A 20,712-nucleotide genomic window follows, 5' to 3' on the forward strand; every position below is an offset into this window, starting at 1 on the left:
AAAGTGGGCCTGTCATGGTCTGATGGACAAGTGGATTTTCCCACCTTCCGGGGGGTCATTTGCTTTCCGTAGGAGCGGACTGTAATTAACTCTCTTCCTGTGCTCTGTAACAAAATAAAACTGGGCCGTGCGGACACAGAGGATTGGTGCCCGGAGGAACCATTCCAGCTCCAAAGGCAAAATGCAGGTGGAGTCAGTTTTTTATTTTACAACCAAACAGTATTATTTTTTTAAATTGTCTTTACTTCATTTTTTCTCTGATAAAACAATCACAGGCAAAGTTTTTAAAGCCCAATTAAACAATCATATGCTAATTTCACGATACAACAGTCATTGAGCAATTAGTGGAGTTACTGATGCAGCAGACATTTTTTGTTTGTTTTTTTGTTTTTTTTTTAAGTCTTAACTTTATTGTTGGTGTTCTGAGCAGAAGAACAGGTACTTGTGAAAATCAAGGACTGAATGGCAGGCCTATTGGAAGGCGGCTGCCTTATATGCTTCACTATGAGGTCGTTTTGATATTTTCTCTGTGTATATTTCAAACAAATGATGATTTGATACTAAAAACTGGAAGTGGCCTGTCCTTTGACAGCTCAACAAAAGGCATTTTAGTCACAGTAGTCACAGTCCCCAGACTATTGTAAATGATGCAAATTAAAATTGTCTGACATAAGAAAAAAACTTTTTGAAGTTTCAAACTAAGCCAAAGAAGTCACAGAACACAAAGTCACCCTCCCCCTTCTTCCTTTTTTGAATAATTAGTGATGTGTGTCAATATTGTGCCCCATAGTAACCATATGGTTAGCCCGGGCAGACAGGCAATTGTTCGGTGCTGTGAAATATTGTGTTGCCCTGTGAGTTCTGGAGCCAGTGGATGCAGGAACTGTTGTTCAGACTGACAGTTACATTGTTTGCCTGAATAGGAAAACTTCTGAGAAAAAGATGCAACTGCACCCAGACAGAGTGTCCTGACCCCAGGGAGAATGGCCAATTCGACATGGTATAGCGTCCGCCTTCATCCCACACCACCGGCCACTTTGCCAATCAAAAGAAGGGCCACAAAACGTATGGATGCCTTTTTAAATGCAAGGGAAAAAGCACATTGCATGCTTACATATGAGAAGAAACTGGCAGCCACAGCCCTGGGCAACAGCCTGATCTCAAGTGGCCAATGTGGTGCATGCCTGCAGTGCTTTTCTCATTTTTCACAACGTGAACGTGTCATTTTTTTATGGTGTCTAAAAATATGCTTAGTTCAATTTTACCTCTACACGTTTTTTTTCCAATGTAAGGTGACTGGTACAATTTCTTTTAAAATGGGGGCGCAATGTTATATTATCAGATACTTTAATAATGAGCTATACTGATAATGGTCCTGATGGAGTCTGACATATTATGGGTCACTTTACAGTTTTAATAACAATACACAGACCAATGGTTTAGTTCTCGTTTCTATATTAACATAATGTTTTTACTGATGGGATGATAAAAACTAAATTACATATAATACAGTGTAATTAAAATATATATATTTTTAAGAATTGACTATTGTTTTAGCAATTTAGCAATTCCTTTAAGTTTGATTTATATCTGCTCCCATCAACACATTGAGACAGCTATATGGTGACAGACAGTCCTTGATGCTCAAACTGAAACAGGGTCATGTGAGCAGCACTAACTTTTCACTGTCTCTTAAAGTGTTGGCATGTGCCATCTGATCAAAAGGCATCTCTTTACAGACAAAATCATCTCCGAAACTTTCATCATCGGTTCAGCTCAACTCAACTCTTTGAGCTCTGCTTTCTGTGCCAATTACTATTCTGTTGGCTTTGTTCTCTAATACAGACAGACCAAATTGATGCCTGCTCTGCCTTTATTGCCAAAATAAAGCTGAGCAATTAATGCCCATGTCTCTTTGCTCAGCTTTTGATGTCTCACAAAGCTGACTCTCTCGCTGGTTTCAGGGATGTAGTGTGAAGCACTCTGGTGCACTTCAAGCATGGTGCTAAAAGGCGTGGGGTGGTCCCTTGTTTTAGCTCAATCAGGGGCATTTGGCTGCTGTGTTTAAGCCATCAATATGATTTATTTGTCTGCATTGACCCGGCATCCCCTGCTTAATTACCCCAGAATAATCCCAGGCAACATCTCCTGACACCCATAGGACAGCCGACCCCCTCAGCCCAGCCGAGCAACTATTGGCCTGTTGGCTGGGGGTGAGTTGACAGGGCAACAGGTCACAGTCACACCCACCGCCAGAGCCCTGTTTCCCTGCAGTGGCCGGAGCCACTGCCCATGCTCTCCACAGAGAGTGAATCGCTTTCCCCTAACGAGGCGTTAAACTGGGTGGACAGGAGTGTCAGTGGGAAGTGATGACACCCCTCCAGCCTTCCCCTGGCTGGTAAATCATTGACCAGACAAAGCCAGAGACCCAGGATTCTCACACCGTCCACATTCTTGGGCTTGAGCCAGACTACAGAAAGCCTGTTTACCACGGATGTCATGCAAACCACGCTATCGCAACAAAAAAAAAAAAGTTAATTACCAGAAAAGTTGGGAAATAAACATTTAAAAAACACAGCATGATATCTCATAGCACATTCAGCATGCTTTTGTATTTGTTGATTTGTTTTGTTTTTTTCTATATGCTGTAACAATAGGGGGCAAACATTTTCATATTTCTAAGAAAGTGAGAGAAAAAATATGAAAAAGGGAAACCTACTATAATTTCTGATTTTCATGTATTACATATATTTATGTAATATATGAAATGTACTTTACCTCTCTATTTAATGAATAAAAAACATGACATTAGATTTAACAGATTTGATTATTCACTATTAAATAACTTTAGACCCATATTTTAGCCACACATGTGTGTAGTTTAGGAGGTTATCCCTTATTATAATATAATAACATGTTAGTGTTACATTTCATAATCTATTGTGAGTAGGAAGCAACAGTGTAGTCACAAAAACTCATTTCATCATTGGAAACAAATTGTAAATAGCTGTTGCAGTCACCATGGATAGACCCCCAACCCACCCCCCCACTCCCCACCCCGGGTGACAGCAGAAGTGTGGAGAGAGTGATGAGGCATCCCACCGGCCCAGCCTCCTCCCTCATTCCTCCCTCTTTTATGGGTCTGGCGCCTCTGATCTGACCCTGCAGCCGCACCTACCAAACACCACCCTGCACTCCTCCTCCTCTATAGCGTAAATCCAATAACTGAACTGTAGAATGTGCAGTTATTATTAATCTCTTTCTCTTTCACTGCGCACAGTTAAGCCTATATTTTTATTAGTTAAACACCAGCCAAGGAATAGCTGCTGTCCGTCATTTCATATTGAAAGTCAACATTACCTCCAATATTTATTGTTATATATTTTTACACAGACACACATGCTATCATTGCTGGTTTTTGAAAACACACTCTCTGGTTCCTCACACACTTCTCTTGTTCATGCACACTGCCTCACACACAAACGCTCTCTCTTCCATAGCTGAGCATCCCACTGAGACGAAGCGCCACTCTCTCCCCAGGGAGAGGCGGCCCTTGGTGCCAGTCCCCTTTGTCACGCGGCACCCAGCCCTGGCCTTGGCAACTGCCTTGCCACAGTTCTCAGGCTTGTGTGCTTGGCCTGGACCCTGCAGTCTCTTTGTCCTGGTGCAGGCAGGGGATCTGATAGGGAAGTTAGAGCATGTCATCCTAGAGAAGGAATCCACACACACACACACGGCTCAACACACACACACACACAGGAGCAAAAGAAGAAGAATCTCAGACACACAAAAATACACTCGCATACAACACATGGGAACATGTTCAGCTCTCTGTTTTCCTACCATCATTTGCATGATTGTCTTTTGATTTAAAGGAAAAAAAAACTTCACTTTAACTAAATGTGTCCATAGTTAACATTGTGTGTTACTGAGTCTATAGTCTGATCCTACATGACTTGGCATTTAAATGAGCTGTGTGAATTTTAAACTCTTTCATTTTGATCCCTACATTACCAGTATATTAAATCAGCATTTCTAGCCATTATTATTTGTTAAGACTGCATTTCTGTTTCTATTTACATTTTTCATATACCTAGGAATTCAATTTCAATCAAATTTCCCATTACTCAAATATTCAAGAAATTAAATGAAAAATTGTCACTTAAAACATACACTTCATTTCTAATAGAAGTCTGTATGTAAATATAAAATTACAATTAGGTTAACAGAAACAGGTTACTTTCCCAGGTCTGTACTGCCATCTGGAGTGTATATACAGAACAGGCCAAAAGTACATAACAAAAGTACAGTACAGTTTTTACAGAATCTACCAATACACACACACACACTCACACACAGAAAAGTATTCAGACCCTCTTAATTTTTTTCTTTTTTCCACCATTAATGTCCACACAGGACCCCATATTGACAGAATAACAGAATTGTTTAAATTTTTGCAGATTTATTAACAGAGAAAAAAACTGAAATGTCACATGGTCCTAAGTATTCCGACCCTTTGCTGTGACACTCATATATTAAACTCAGGTTCTGTCCATTTCTTCTGATCATCCTTGAGATGGTTCATTTGAGTCCAGCTGTATTTGATTAAAGTCACATGACTGTCTATATAAGACCTTACAGCTCACAATGCATGTCAGAGCAAATGAGAATCATGAGGTCAAAGGACTTGCCTGAAGAGGTCAAAGACTGAGCCCTAACTTAAACCCAATTGAGCATCTCTGGAGTGACCCAAATTGTCTGTACACCAACGTTTACTATCCAACCTGCCAGAACTGGCCAGAACTACATTGGGTATGATATAGATTTTTTGTGTAATGGGGGATTGAAGAACCTCCTTTGCAGGACAGCTAAGCCGTGATAGTAGCAGGGAAGACAACAGAGAAGTAAATGTCATTCAGAAGCAGACTCAGTTTATTAAATTTAATTTATAAAAAAACCTACATATAAAAACTTTAAATATATTAAAAATAAGTCATAAACGGTAAGTCAAACCCTCTGCCAATCAGCTAACTGCCGACTGAAAACTGCCCAGGACAAACCATTTATCTGACAAACAATAATCAGTTATTTCCACACAAACATTCAAACAGTTCATAATAATCATATTGGACATTAATAACATTATACATTATACATTCCTAAAAAATACATCATCTCATATTAATTCATAAACAATTTTACAGTATTTTACAATACCAATAATTCCCCTCTGACTCAACACCACTTGGTAAACTCCAGCCCTTCCCCACCACTAAGGAATCATTTAATATTCCCCATAGACATCTCTTGTCAATAAACTATGATAGCTTGTTCTTAGCTGGGCGGTCAATATCATGGCTGTTTGGAGTACCAATTACTGGTAACAGACCTCAGCTCTTTGACAGTTAGGCATAAAAATAATACAGAATTTTAATTAGGAAACCTTAAGAATATAAATGTATTACAGGTCTGAAATACAGGAGCAAAATAATGATTGTGTGATAAACCTCTTAACTCGTCTGGGTTAATGCTTTGCTGTGGATTCAGGGGCTGTGCTACAATAAAAATATAAAAATACTATAATTACTTTCTGGACATATTGCAGCAGTCTTATGTAACCAGTAGATGACAGTGGCGTGGTCATTCATGTGGAATAAAGCACAGCACATGCAAATTCCTCCACATTTGCTGAAATGTAAAAATACCAAAAGAAAAACCCCAGATGATTTAACAGTAAGTAGAATTGATTTACACAAGCAATTATGTACATTTAAAACACATATCTGTAATTGTAATGCAAATGAAATTGTTTTTTCAAAATAATAGAATACACCGTGGATAGGATGATGATATGATGATAAGATAGTATAGAGTGAAAGATGGCATGCTCTATCATTGTCACCAAGGTCTTGTTTTGAATGTTTGAAGTAAAGGGAAATGAACTCCAAAAGGGATATACTTCTTCACATTTGCATCAAACACACTAAAGAATTCTTCCAGAAGTGCTACATTCACGTGAGACCTGTTGTTTTGAGAAAGAAACATTCACATTAATGTTGTGCTGACTGTGTGTGTGTGTGTGTGTGTGTGTGTGTATAACTTGTGGTAAAATATATAAAGTGTATTACAGTATTACTTTAATCCACTAGCATCTTGTGACACATCACAGGCTAATTGCTACATATTTGGTACTTCATTGGTACAAGTTCTGTATGAAGAATAATTCCTGGATCGAGAAATGTCTATACAAATAATGAGTGATATTAAAAGTTTCTATTCTAGTGTTAAATATTAATTACGATAAAATTGTACTTATATTCCTGTTGAGCAGTAAAATGCGCCCTCGCTCGGCGAATGACGAGACGATCTTCTTTGTGCACAATGGGCGAGTAAAAAATTAAATAAAACACTGATGTCATGCACGTCACCGAGGGACGTGGCGTAATGACGTCACCAGGAACACGGCATACTATGGCAAACCGTTTCATCAACATTTACATTTAGAGCATTTTTCAGGCGCCCTTATCCAGAGCAACTTACAATCAGTTACAGGGACAGTCCCCCTGGAGCAAGTTAGGGTTAAGTGTCTTGCTCAGGAACACAATGGTAGTAAGTGGGATTTGAACCTGGGTCTTCTGGCGAGAGTGTTACCCACTAGGCCACTACCACCCTACTGAACAGTCTGAACGCTCAAATTTCTCCCAATCAAAATTATACATTAGTACTACAAATGCAAAAATATTTAATTATATGTAATTAGCCTTTTGACATAAACCACCATGCAATGCTTATACTTTCACAAATATTGTATACTTAATTTAAGCAGTAAGATACTTCCATAATTATAATCCATAATAATAATAATCCATAATTAATATAAAATCTGTTAAATTGCAATTACAATAATTGGACAGAAAAACAAAAACAGGCCTGGGATGTTAATGCAAAAGTGAGATAAAGGATGTGTTCCAAAATGACGTTAGTACGCGTTATGGTTGTTGCTCATTTCCTGTGCATTTCTGACCAAAATGATCTGTTGGATTCACACTCAATGCAAGTGAAAATAACTTCTCCTGGTTTTTGTGCCCGGGAATCCGGGCCAATCCAGCTTTTGTCTGTCATGGACTGTTGTGCCATACACCAGTCCCCTAGTGGCCGCCGGAGTGAGGCGCCTGTCAGCAGCTAAGGTTCCGTGGAAAGTCCCCTGGAAATCCCCTTCATTTCTGGCTTTTCCGACTTCCATGCGATTCGTGCGAAAAGGTGGTTCGGCACCGCCGAGACGACACTGCGGAGCAGCCAGGAGCGTGGAGGAGCCCGGCTCTGCCCCGCCGCCACCACCACCGCCGCCGCTCGGGGTTTGATGGCGCTATGGGCGACTGCGGTTTCGCTGAATCGAGTGCCAGCGGTCTAGACGCGGCGTCTTATGGGCTTTGTTGATAGCGACATATTGAACAGGTAGGAGTCCGGGCCCGTCGCCTTTGTCCCCTTTTCTGCTCGGCGACGGTGAAGTCCGGCGAAGCGCCGTCTCGTTCTCCGCGTCTCGCTGCCGCTGCTGTCAGCCATTGTTTATGAATACGTCACCTTCCAGCAATTAAAGAGCTTGAAGCAGCGAGCAATAATTCATGTGTGTCGCGCGCTCTGATCCGGGGTGCATTGTTTAGGCTAATCATCATCATCATCATTTCTATCAAAAAGAATTACGTTATCGCAGCGTCACCAAATGCTCATGTTGTCGGTTCTTTGTATTTCTTTCTGTCTCTCCTGACTGGAGTAGATTCGCTGGCAGAATGAAAGGCTCTGTCGCCAGGCATGAGGGCCACAAATTAACCATGTAGTCACCAATGGAAACGTGTCGTGTCACCACACTCTTTAAGGTGACATTTCTAGTGATAACTGAGGAAAAATATCTGACAGACTTTTCTTTCTGTGTCAGTTGCTCTGACTCCTGTATTACACTCTACGTTTTGGTATTTAATCAGTAGTCACTGTATTTCTGTGCAAGAACTTCCAAGAATGACTGAATCTTGACTAACAGTTTGTAAAACGGTGTGTTTTTGGCATTGGGGGGTGCATGATTACATCACATGATTCTCATTAACCTTAAACCTCTTCTTCTTTGTACAGTTAGTCTGGAATCCACCCTGGAAGGGTACTTAACACGTCTCAGTTTTTACCCTGAACTAGAGGGAGTGGGGAAATTTCCCCGAGCACACTAATATCATCTGAGCCAGTAACCCCCCATATTGACTCACCTTGACTTCCCCCAGAACAGCAGTGTGCCGAGCGCAGCGAGGGTCCCGGCGGCATTGGGACAGCCTGGGCCTCACAGATTCTTCTCTGTCTGCCCTCTTTGCAGCGCTGAGTTTGTTGGGATTCGTCTGGAGACCACCATGTCACAAGGACAGAACTTCCTGCCCAAGTTCTTGTTTGTGAGCAACCTCTTCAAGGCGATGAAGATCCGCGAGAGGGTCCCCAATGACGTGGTCAAGCCCTCTTCCAGTGGTGGCGCGCTACACCACCTGCGTGGAATGCACCGCTACACCTTGGAGATGATCCGCATGAGCCATTTCCCACAGACCTTCCGCGAAATCATTCAGGCAGCCATCTTGGACCGGGCCATGCAGACGTCCTTGGAGCAGGAAAAGCGGCTAAACTGGTGCAGGGAGGTGAAGAAGCTGGTACCACTGCGGACGAACGGTAAGGTTACCCACCCCTGGGAAACTGTCACTGTTAGTAGAGTTTTGTGGGCTCTGGCTCTGACATGTCTTGCGTATTGACTCAGTTTTATTGGTCTTGGAGACACCTTCTCGTCTTTTGAACTCAATAGTAAAAGTTAAGTGAAATGATTTGTTATTGTGAAGCACAGAAAGTGGTGCAGACAACAAAATGTGTCCTATGCATATAACCCATGATCCTTCTGATTACGGGTCTGCTTCCTTACCCACTGCCCCCTAGACATCAGGCGTCTAGAGAACCTTTTGATTTTTTTTTTTTAGGAGTTACTAGGGGTGTATATTGGCAAGGATCTTACACATCTCACAAGGATCTGATTCTAAAAAGCTGAAATACAAGATGCTGTGATCGGTCTATCATGATTTGCCTGAAAGTAATTCAAAATATCCAGCTATACAGCGCCATCTGCAGGAGTGGAGGCTGTAAATGCACTCTGATTCTCATGTCTGCTGTTCTCACTAAAGAAAACGCTTGACAGCACTACATGGTGGAAACATTTTTATAGAAGAACGTGGATATTTGGTCTTTGTTAGGAAGAATATATATTTGTTACGAAGAATAAATAGTAGAGTAATACAGTTTACTCTGGAGTCAATGTTCTTACTACAACTCACTGAAAGCAGTATTCAGGAGAGGTTTTCTGGTTTTTGAATGGGTGCTACTCAGAAATATTTGGGATGTAGCACAATGTGACACACGCCTTCATGTGACATGGGAGCTCGGAATTTCCTCTCCTCATATACAAAAGGCCATGAGGACAGTTTTAAGTGTTGACTTGCAGTGAGGTGACACAGAATGCAGACAGCCTGCTGGATCTCTCCCATCAGAAGATTCCGAGACAAGGGATGAGAGGATGAAATCTAAACAATGTGGGCCAGTGTTCATGGTGCATGCACAGTTCAAATGTTCAACTGAAACACTAGATGCAGTTAAAAGGATGTGACTCTGCCAGCGGTCAGCGGGTATTTCCAGATTGGTATCCATGCATGCCATGTATCACGTTCCAGCTTTCCTTTTCTCTTAAGGCTTGAGTAGCTTAGAGCTTTGCTTGTGTGTCAACAACATTTCCCCCTTAAAAAGTCTCGGATTTAGTACTTCCCATGTTTGTTATCAACTGATAGTATTCTGAGAACAGAACATGTAAATATTCCTACTGACCTGCCTAATGTCACAGACTTGTCCCCAGTAACAATAACCCTAGCTCTGAGATCCTTGCTTTGCTTAAACTGGACACAGGTAGCATACATGTTGGTCTGGAAATAAGGGTCTGAGTTTGGTCTCTTCGATGTGACTTATGAGGGACAAGACAGTAGTCCCAATTGAGCTCATCTGGGCCCAAGTTTCCTGTCTTTGGAGGCAAACACCCATCCAAGACAAGACATCTAGTCTAGGGAGGTTCAAGTAGACTGTGTGGACTACAGCAGTATGACTTATTTGGAACCATAAGGTGGAACAGTGTTTAAGTTTGTCTTCTGTCAAGTGGAATCTTTACCTTATACATGTGGAAAGCAGGACAATGGAAATGTTGTCATTTAGACCTGGGTTCCACTGTTTTGTTGAAAGAGAACAGTAGCATGAAATGAATCAGTTCCCGGGTACGTGTTTGCCAATTAAAGGAACTGAAAGCGTACTGCACCGTTTGTAAGATTTTAATTTATTTATTTATTTTGCATTAGTGTGAAACCTGGGGGTTGCCCATGATTTGTCGACAGTATATATTTTTGCTTTTGTGTCTCTTTGCACCTGTCTGTGTGGTTCAGCCTCTGTGACCTGCCAGCCTTATGAAACTGGGTTAAGGACGTCACAACTTCCCATTTTGAAGGATGTAGCAGTGAGTTATCACTACTGTGCTCAAAGGAACACAAGTGAACCGGTTGTCCTTAGGTGGGCCATTCTAAACGTGCCAAGCTCCGCCCCTTTGGAAAGTCCGCCGTCCTTTAGCATGCCTCAGATCTCTCTGTAGGAGACAACGCTGGCCTGACTGCTCTTAGTCAGACAACCATGCTCTGGGAAATTCCTGTGTGTGTGTGTGTGTGTGTGTGTGTGTGTGTGTGTGTGTGTGTGTGTGTGTTTCAGGGTATTTCAGCAGCAGCTCAACTGAACTGTTCACAACTGTTGCACAATGACAGAAAGACCCGACCCTGATGCCCTAGTTCAGCAGATGCGGCCTTGCACCATATCTATGTCTTAAGCATGAAATGTTGGTTTTCACAAAGTCAGGAAACTATTTAGCAGGATGTAAAGCTGATTGTAGTTCTAGTTGCTGTTCCTGTTTTTCCACATGTAGTCACGTTGTCCAACCACTTCATGCCAGGGTTTGTTGTTCTACAAATCTACATTTAAGTAAAATGCATTGTCCTTTTCCTAATCTAAAGCTAATTCCTAAGATCAAGGAGTTGAATGGAAACATTTCTGCTTTCAGTGGTTCCTCTTGGACAAAAACCATCATGCATGGTGGTTTCAGAATTATTAATTTCCTCCTAGAAGCATCAGATTTAGAGTAATGTACCTGTCCCCTTTGGTTGAAGCACTTTGGTCTTTTGGGGGATCTACAGGGGAACATTGTGTTTCCCAAACTACCTCTGTTATATTGGATGGCTGTGTGCTTCATTCATGTTTTTTGTCTGTACTCTTCTCCACACTCCAAAAGAGAGATTTTATATTTTTAAAAAAAAGAAGGGACATATTTTCTCCCATTCTGTTGTAAGTGTTTTGTGCTAAATACATAATAATATGATATAAGACCAAATTAATGATAAGATTCATATCAATGTCCTGTGAGGGAGCTTTGCCACCGTGGTGTTATAATTGGTCAGAACAGGTTTTGAGTGGTTCGCCGGAGGTGAACTGTGCATGTGTGTGTGGTTTTTCAGTGACTTCTCTGTTCTGCCCTACATGAGTAGTAACTGTGCATTTGGACTTGACATTGACATTCATTAAGTGCAATTCACGTTTTATTCTGTATGCTTTGTATGCGAACGTGCCGTTATTAATGAGTGTTGTTTGTGTTTTCAGGTGATGGGAACTGCTTGCTCCATGCAGCCTCTCAGTACATGCTCGGCGTTCAAGACACAGACCTGGTCCTGAGGAAGACGCTGTACGCCGTGCTGAAAGAGACAGACAGTGGAACCTTCCGGGCTCGTTTCCAGACCGAGCTGCTGCACTCACAAGAGTTCACCCAGACTGGCCTGCGCTACAGCACCACGGTAACCACGAAGTTTTTCTACAAATGGCCACCTGTCACTACAGGCCACATGATCTTGTGTTGTTTGTCCTTTTTTTGCTGCGGTGTGGGCGATTGTGTTATGTAACTTCATAGTGAGGACAACTGTCAGCATTCTTTGAAAGGCTAAGGGTTGTTTTCTTTCTCATTCTTTCCAGAACTGGGAGGAGGAATGGGAGAAGATTGTTGAGATGGCATCTCCGGTGTCCAGTGGCAGTGGTCTGCAGTTTGACTCACTCGAGGATATTCACATTTTTGTGTTGTCCAACATCTTACGGAGGCCTATTATTGTTATTGCAGGTACATTTCTTCCCGTCCAATTCCAATTTCCAAAATGAAAAATGACGATCTCTTGAAAGATCCTGATCATCTGCAATTATAATTCATAGCAAAACCAAATTAATAATTGTTATTGGCTTTTAACTTGTCATCACTTCCTACTTACAGTTGACATGTGATGAGTAGTGTGCTGACTGGATGGTTTGTTATTGCCAGATAACATGGTGAGGAGCATGAAGTCTGGCACTTCATTTTCACCGGTGAATGTAGGTGGGGTCTACCTGCCCCTGCACTGGCCTCCGGCAGAGTGTTACAAGTATCCCATCATCCTGGGCTACGACTCACAGCATTTTGCTCCCCTCATCACCATCAAAGACAGTGGCCCCGGTTAGTACTATGGTGGTGTTGTTTTTTGATGTTTGATACAGTGGGGAAAATAAGTATTTAACACATCAGCATTTTTATCAGTAAGGGGATTTCTAAGTGGGCTATTGACACAAAATTTCCAGCAGAGGTTGCCCTCAAGCCAAATATTGAATTCATAAAAAGAGATCAGAACATTTAAGTATACAAGTTGAGTCATAATAAATAAAGTGAAAAAACACAGGGAATAAGTATTAAACACATGAAGATAACAAGGTGCAAAATGGCATAGAAAGCCAGGAGATCACCTGAAATCTGTCAGTATTGAGAGAGAAACCATACCCCCTATCAGTACTAATTGGTATCAGCTGATTTAGTCCTAATTGATGGCCTATAAAGGTTTCTCATTACCCAGCAGGCACACAGGAAAGACTTCATGATGGGTAAAAGCAAAGAACTCTCCCAAGATCTTCGTAACTTTATCGTTGAAAAGCATTCTGATGGGAATAGTTATAGGCACATTTCCAGAATGCTGAATGTTCCTGTGAGCACTGTGGGGGCCATTATCCGGAAATGGAAAGTTCACCATAAACCAAGTTCACCGTCAGTTCACCATAAACCGGCCACGATCAGGTGCTCCACATAAGATCCCTTTCTGAGGAGTCCAAAGAATAATCAGGAGAGTTCTCCAAGAGCCAAGAACCACTCGGGCAGAACTTCAGGAAGACCTTCAGCAGGTACTGTTGTTTCAAAGAAAACTATAAGCAATGCACTGAACCGCCATGGCATCCATGCACGCTCACCACGCAAGACTCCGTTGCTGAACAAAAAGCATATTGAGGCTCTGTTAACGTTTGCAAAACAGCATTTGGAGAAGCCTGTGGATTTCTGGGAGATTATAGTATGGTCAGATGGCACTGCCGACCACCCCAAGAACACCATACCAACAGTTAAGTTTGGGTGTGGAAGCATCATGGTTTGGGGCTGCTTTTCAGCAAGGGGTACTGGCAGACTTCATATTGTTGAAGGCGGGATGAATGGAGAGATGTACCAGGACATTCTGGATAAAAATCTGCTGCCATCTACCAGAAAGCTGAAAATGAAAAGAGGGTGGAAGTTTCAGAAAGACAATGAACCCAAACACAAGGCCAATGAAACAATAAAGTGGTTTCAAAGAAAGAAAGTTGCTTGAACGGCCCAGTCAATCACCTGACCTAAATCCCATAGAAGATCTATGGAGAGAACTGAAGATCAAAGTTCATAAAAGAGGCCCAAGGAACCTTCAAGATTTAAAGACCGTTTGTGTGGAAGAATGGGCCAGAATCACTCCTGAGTAATGCACACTACTGATCTCTGCATACAAGAGGCATCTAGAAGCTGTAATCACCAATAAAGGCTTTTCTAAAGTGTGTTTAATACTTATTCCCTGTGTTATTTCACTTTATTTATTATGACTCAACTTGTATACTTAAATGTTCTAATTTCTTTGGCTTGATGGCAACCTCTGGTGCAAATTTTGTGTCAATAGCCCACTTAGAAATCCCCTTACTGATAAAAATGCTGATGTGTCAAATACTTATTTTCCCCGCTGTATATCTACATTTACTTGCAGGGTTTTATGTGCATCAGTGCATATACATTTTTTTCTGTAAAGTTAGACTAAAGTTTTAAAATGGAAGCAGTACACTTCTACAAACCAGCCATCTGCATGTGGAGTATCTTCAGGCCAATTTCCACCCTTCCCAGAATGAACAACGATTGTATTTGCCCTGCAGAGATCCGGGCGGTGCCTTTGATTAACCCCGGCCGGGGCGGGTTTGAGGAGCTGCGATTGCATTTCCTGGTGGAGAAAGAGCAGCTGCAGAAAGATAGGCTGCTGAAAGACTACCTAATGCTCATCGAGATTCCAGTCATCGGCTTTGCCTACGACACCACGCGCATCATCAGTGCTGCCAGGTACAGCAGCTGTTACTCTCTGTCCGCTGCTTCCTCACCTCTTGTTTTATTGATGTGGCTGTCATGTATTCATGTAGCATTTGTTGACATATAAAGTGATTATTTGTTGTTGTGGCACAGTGCACACAAAGAAATTTGTCCTCTGGCAGCCATGATTGGCTCATCCTTAACCGGCAGGCCACTACTGTAGAAGTTCAAATACAGTCGTACTGTCCAGTTGGACCACCAGAATCTGTGGAGGACTGTAGAGGTACGTGAACTGGTCAAAGCTCGAGCCTCCGCTTTCAGGAATGGTGACAAGGTACAAACAACAGAACTAAAACATCTGCCTGTGACAGTGATGCCTCCCTAACGGACGTGCTGAAGGACTTGCACAGTTCAACACACAGACTGCGAGGAAAATAATCCGTGAACAGGTGCTGTGTCTAACCACAGCGGACGTGAGTGAAACTCTGCAGGTCCCTGGAAGATGCTCAGAGAATGTGCAGACCAGCAAGCAAACATTCTCAACGACATCTTGTAACATCTTACTGAGCACTTCTGTTGTTCCAACATGTCTCAAGGCCACCACCATCTTGTCCGTGCTGAAGAAGTAGTATCATCTCAATGACTACTGTCCCGTTGCACTTACGAGAATGTGAGCCTGCTGGGCCTGAACACCTCCCTCTGCAACTGGATCTTGGACTTCCTGACTGAGAGGCATTAGTCTGTGCTTATCTGGAACACCACCACCACTGAGCAATGGAGCTCCTCAGGGCTGTGTGCTCAGTCCCTGCTGACCCACGACTGTGCAGCGACGCACAGCTCCAAACACATCAAGTTTGCCGATAACACTAACATGGGGGGTCTCATCAGCATGAACGACGAGTCCACGTACAGAGAGGAGGTACGACTACTGATGGACTGGTGTAAAGTCAACAATCTGTTTCTGAACATGGACAAAACTAAAGAGTTGATTGTTGATTTCAGAAGAGAATAAACGGACCACTCTCCACTGAACATCGACGGATCTTGTGTGGATATTGTAGAGAACTCGAAGTTCCTGCATGTTCATCTAGAAGAGTAGCTGAAATAAAGCTCACTTGAATTTGAACATAATACTATAACTTAAAACAATTGACTGCAGCCATAACATATGTTATGGCTGCATAGGTATGTGTAGCTATTAGTGGACCAGAACAATATTGTCCCTTTTTTACATTAAGTCGTTTCTAACCCTGTGACCTCTTGACATTTGCTTATCTTAGGCTTGATGAAGGGAACCTTCCAGAAGATATGAACCTGATGGAGGACTACCAGCAGCTGGTCAACCACGAGTTCAAGCGCTGGAAGGAGGATAAGGAGCCTCCGTGGTCGTCCCAGACACAGCGTCAGCCACCATTCTCCGTCTCACAGCTGTCACTCATCGAGATCCGCTGCGCCACGCCCCGCTGCACCTTCTACGTCTCAGTGGACACGCAGCCACACTGCCACGAGTGCTTCGAGAAGCGGCAGGCCGGCAGGAAGCTGGAAGTGGCCGCCACCCACGTGGCCACGAACACTCAAGGCCAGGGCACCTCAGAATCGGAGGGGCGGACGCGACCGGCCCAGCCCGACCACGCCATACTGCCCAGCCCACGGTCCGCGCCCCCCACTGCACCCAGCCTCAGCCTATACAGCGAGACACACGCCATGAAGTGCAAGACGCCTGGCTGCCTGTTCACGCTGAGCGTGGAGCACGATGGGCTGTGTGAGCGCTGTTTTGCCACACGGCAAAGTGCCCTGCAGGCTCCGCCCAGTGCCACACCCCCCCAGGGTCCCACCACTGCCTGGGTTCCGTGGAACAGTGGGCAAGAGAAGGAGAGGGAAGCGGAGCGCTGCAGCATGTGTGGACAGGAAGCCTTCAGGATATTTAATGGACTCTGTCCCGTGTGCTTGCAGAAGACTGCCATTGAGTGGGGAGAACCGCAGCAGCCCGTGCCACAAAACAACCCCTCCTCTTCCTCCACCACCTCTTCCTCAGTGTGGACACAGCTGCAAGCGCGAGAGCCCTCGGCCTGGCACGTCCCCAACGCCGCCCGCCTATGTAAGCGGTCGGGATGCCAGTTTTTTGGAACCGCAGAGAAGATGGGCTTCTGCACCATCTGCTTTGTGGACTATCAGACCAACCACCGTAAGTATTGCTGACATCTCTCTTATAGTACAACATGAGTGGGACCTAATCTCCATCAGCCTTCTGACATCTGACTCTGTGTGTGGCTTGGTGTACTAACCTCTGACGTGTGACGATGTGTTACTTACCCAGAAGCCGCAGCAGCCACGGTGCAGCCACGACAAACGTCCGAGGCCGGCTTCCAGAACTGTCCACGGTGTCGGGGTCCCGGCTGCAGTGCCCAGGGGAAGCCTATGCTAGAGGGCTACTGCAACAAGTGCTATGTGAAAGAACAGAGTGCTCGGCTCAACCAGGCAACGACCCGGGGCTCTCAGTCCCCACCCTTGGTTATGGTGAGGGATCTCTGTCAAGTTTTAGTATAGCAAAACTTAAACTAAACTATAATACATAAAGTAGAAATAATATATTCACTGACATAACCACAGCACCAGGAAGATAATATTGACTATTTAAACCTCTCCAGTAGTTCTCATGTCTGCTCTGTTCTGTGAAACTCAACAAATATTGGTCAGGTTGTGGAAAGATTACAGTGATTGGACAAAATTTCAGGGTTTGGTTTAATTTGTGTTTATGGTTGCGGTCACAACAGAGAAATTCTGGAGTTTGTTTCTCAAAAGCACAGAAGCCCTGTCACCTAGATTTAAAGTAATTACAGTAATACAGTTAATTACTGTAGTAAGACTTATGTTTCAGTATAACATGAAACATGTGTTTGAGGAGGCTCTGCATCAAGCAAATAAAAAATCTAAGTGTACTGATGAAATTGTGTTAGTAATTGGGTCTGTTTTAAATAGTCTTTAATAATAATGAAACAGTAGACGACTGAAGTTAGTTGAACTGACAGCTCTGTTTAATAGTGAAGGTAAGGACTTTAGAGGACTGGGACTACCTGTCACAAAGTCATAAAAGCTGTTTTTTTTTCTTTTCTGATGGTACAGACCTGTGTGAAAATTAATCAGTCTCTAATGTGAACAAATGATTTAAGGAGCAGTTTATTTATGGCAAGGTTTTTTAAACCTAACCAGGCGTGTGGTTGCCAGAGCTCACGACTTGCATAGTTACATGCATTGGAACAAAAACATCCCTGGTTAGTAATGTTAGCATCATTTTAAATTAAAGTTTAATTAGATTCTTTTTTAATCTATTTAATTATTTAACTTTGTTTCATAGGGTGTTATTACAAGCCTGCGGCTATATTATAGAAATGTCCTAAATGTAAAATATTTTCTTTAATTATCTAATGAGAAATTGGTAGATAGGTTAAGAAAAAACCCTGAGACCTGATTCTGCAGTTCTCCAAGACCCTGTGACATAGGGCTTTCATTTAATACACTTGACATGGATTTTTTCCAGACCAAACACAAATCAGCTGAAATGTAGTTACTTGCTTTCAACTGCTAACGCTGCTTTTATTTCTTTGCCGTTGCAGCGAGCTGCGAAGCCACAGCCACCATCCAATCAGACGCAGTGTAGAAGGAGCGGCTGTAAGAACCTGTCTCCGGGCTGTACTGAACTGTGCCCAGACTGCGTGGGCCGTGGGCAGCGCGAGGGCCGCCGAGCGCAAGCACCCAAGGAGAAGACCAAGCAGAGGTGTCGGACGCAGGGCTGCGACCACTATGCCAACCAGGAGAAGCAGGGCTACTGCAACGAGTGTGACCACTTCAAACAGATCTACCGCGGCTAAGCAGCGCCACCACATCAGAACAGAGCGCAGAGGGAGTCTTTTCATCGCCATGTGACCGCTGGTTGTATATGTAACTTGTACAGGGCAACAGGGTAATACTGTGGACCAAGCGCTTCATCAGACAACATGTGTTTCACCTGATGTTATATTAGAAACAGCGTAATTGACCAAAGTTTCTTAGAAGAAATGTTAAAGCTAAAAAGCTGGTGCATAGACCCAACATAACGTGAGTATTCAGAGGGCTATTTTCACCCCCCCTTCCCTTTCATGGTTTTTGAGTAAAATCGTGATCATACGCACAGCGCTATATATATATACAGAATGAGACTTGTGAGAAACACCGTATGTCCTGCGCCGAATGAGATTGTGCCCTAGTTGGAGGTCTGATGTGCCATAGGTGTCCCGTGGCAGTGGGGACACATTGCCTTTTGACATATTGCCTGCACATGTCAGTGACTGAGTTAGTCTGGACTTTGCCCTGCGGGTTTTACTTAGTGATGTGCAGAACCGTAGCACCCAAAGTATATATGGTGAAGTACCTGAACAAGTCCTCATAGTCACGTGAGAAGAAAACTCATAAAAAAGTGCAATAAAATGTCTGTATTGACTGCCTTTGCCTGACAGTACAGTGTAGTTTTGTACTGTAGTGCAGTGGCACAGTGTAGCTTTGGTGTTAAAATCCCTGGCTCTATCAGCTCCGTGGCTCAAAAACGAAGGGGCGGGGAAGGTAAACAGCCTTGCAGAGAAACAGAGTGCAGAGGGAGTGGGGAATACCCACTCGACACACACACACACACACTCACCTTGCCTACATCTGTCGTTGTGTTTCTCTTCTCATTTGATGCCTCAGTGCCAACAGTGCACTTGCAGCCTGTTGATTGGAGTGAAGCTGTGAGTGTGTGTTTGCATGCAAGAAATTATGTGTTGGAAGAGTTCAACTTGCAAATGACTCTTTTACACAGACCTGTGAGAAGAAAGGTTAACCTGAAGGACGAGAGCGTGTTCGAGCCAATAAGTGAATGCAGAATTCATCTCCATTTTTCTTTAATGTCAACCCTACCAATGGCAGCCTGAGCCTTCCTGCTGGATGAACTCCTTGTATGTCTACTGTATGCATCTCTCAAGTCCCAATGCTGTAACACATAGCTTTGTCTACTTGAACGCTAGATTCATGTTGGCCTAGATAGATACACATATGTGCTTTAATCAGAGGACAAGAGACATCATCTGCTAATTTGAAGGTTCTTTTCGGGAAGGTGTGCTCTCTTTAATTCACAGATCTGAAACTGTTTCAGACCCAACACAACTTGCACAATAAATAATAAGCTGCTTTGATGAAAGGATGGTACTTTCTTTGAGACACAGCGACATTCCAATGATTCTAACTTAGGACATAAAGAAATTCTTGAACAAATTTTGTGTAACCTTTCATATTTTGAGTATTGTATGAAAAGGCTTTTTTTCTTTGGTTGGATGGTTTAGTATTTATTCATTATTATTAAAAATATCTGTATCATGTGTTTCAAAATATTTATATGTTGTCCTGAAATAAATTATTTTTATTAAGAAATGTAAACTCAATATCTAATTTTTATTCCTGAATTTGATTGGATTCTATTCATTACCAGCAAATATGTGTGTATTTATTTAAAAGTGCATTTGCTGAGGTTAAATTCTGTCTCTGCACTCTCTTCTCTTTCTAACAATGTCATTTAGAAACATTTCCCACGAAACACAGGCATCCCCCGTTGACTGCAGACAGAGGTGTGACTCACAGTAGAGGGGGAAAGACTTGATCAAATGCTGTTGAAGGGGAGGGGACCTTTTTACGCTAGGGAAGAGGTGACATTTAAGTGGTGTGGGGGACTGCCGTTGCCGGTGTAGGTTAAAGACAGCCCACAGTCTCCAGGTCAATAGGTAAAGTCCACCAAAAATAGCACAGGACGGCCACGTGCATGCGACTGATGTAGAGAATAGGACAGAATTCAGATTGGTGGCATACACTGTTTGAATAGAACACTAAATATACAGTACAGTATAAATAACAGTTCACATGGCTTGCTGGGTGTTATTCAAATGTTATTAAAGCAGCCGTTTGGTTTGATATATTTGGTTAAAAAAAAACAGTTGTCTCATCTTTTATTCTATAATAAGAGAATCTCTGCAGGACAGGAAAGGGATATTTAAACTGAGGGTGTTTTGTACATTGGATTTCCAGGTTTTTCTCCAATATGTCTCACTTTTACACGTCAGCAGAAAGTCCCAGAGTATGTCTGGTCAGAAGAAGTGGATTCCACCCACACAGCAGCCGAAGAATGAGGG

General features: G+C 42.9%; 1 protein-coding gene across 1 annotated transcript; it reads left to right on the forward strand.

The window, feature by feature from the left end:
* Positions 1 to 7,154: 7,154 nt before the first annotated feature.
* Positions 7,155 to 19,966, forward strand: tnfaip3 (tumor necrosis factor, alpha-induced protein 3). Its single transcript, XM_028989989.1, has 9 exons — positions 7,155 to 7,455; positions 8,357 to 8,697; positions 11,749 to 11,939; positions 12,115 to 12,256; positions 12,452 to 12,622; positions 14,374 to 14,554; positions 15,802 to 16,706; positions 16,839 to 17,038; positions 18,136 to 19,966. The coding sequence occupies exons 1-9, from the start codon at positions 7,424 to 7,426 to the stop codon at positions 18,388 to 18,390; spliced, it is 2,418 nt and encodes an 805-aa protein (XP_028845822.1). The 5' UTR covers positions 7,155 to 7,423; the 3' UTR covers positions 18,391 to 19,966.
* The last annotated feature ends 746 nt before the right edge of the window (positions 19,967 to 20,712 follow it).

Source organism: Denticeps clupeoides, chromosome 8, assembly GCF_900700375.1.
Source record: "Denticeps clupeoides chromosome 8, fDenClu1.1, whole genome shotgun sequence".
NCBI classification, from domain to species: domain Eukaryota; kingdom Metazoa; phylum Chordata; class Actinopteri; order Clupeiformes; family Denticipitidae; genus Denticeps; species Denticeps clupeoides.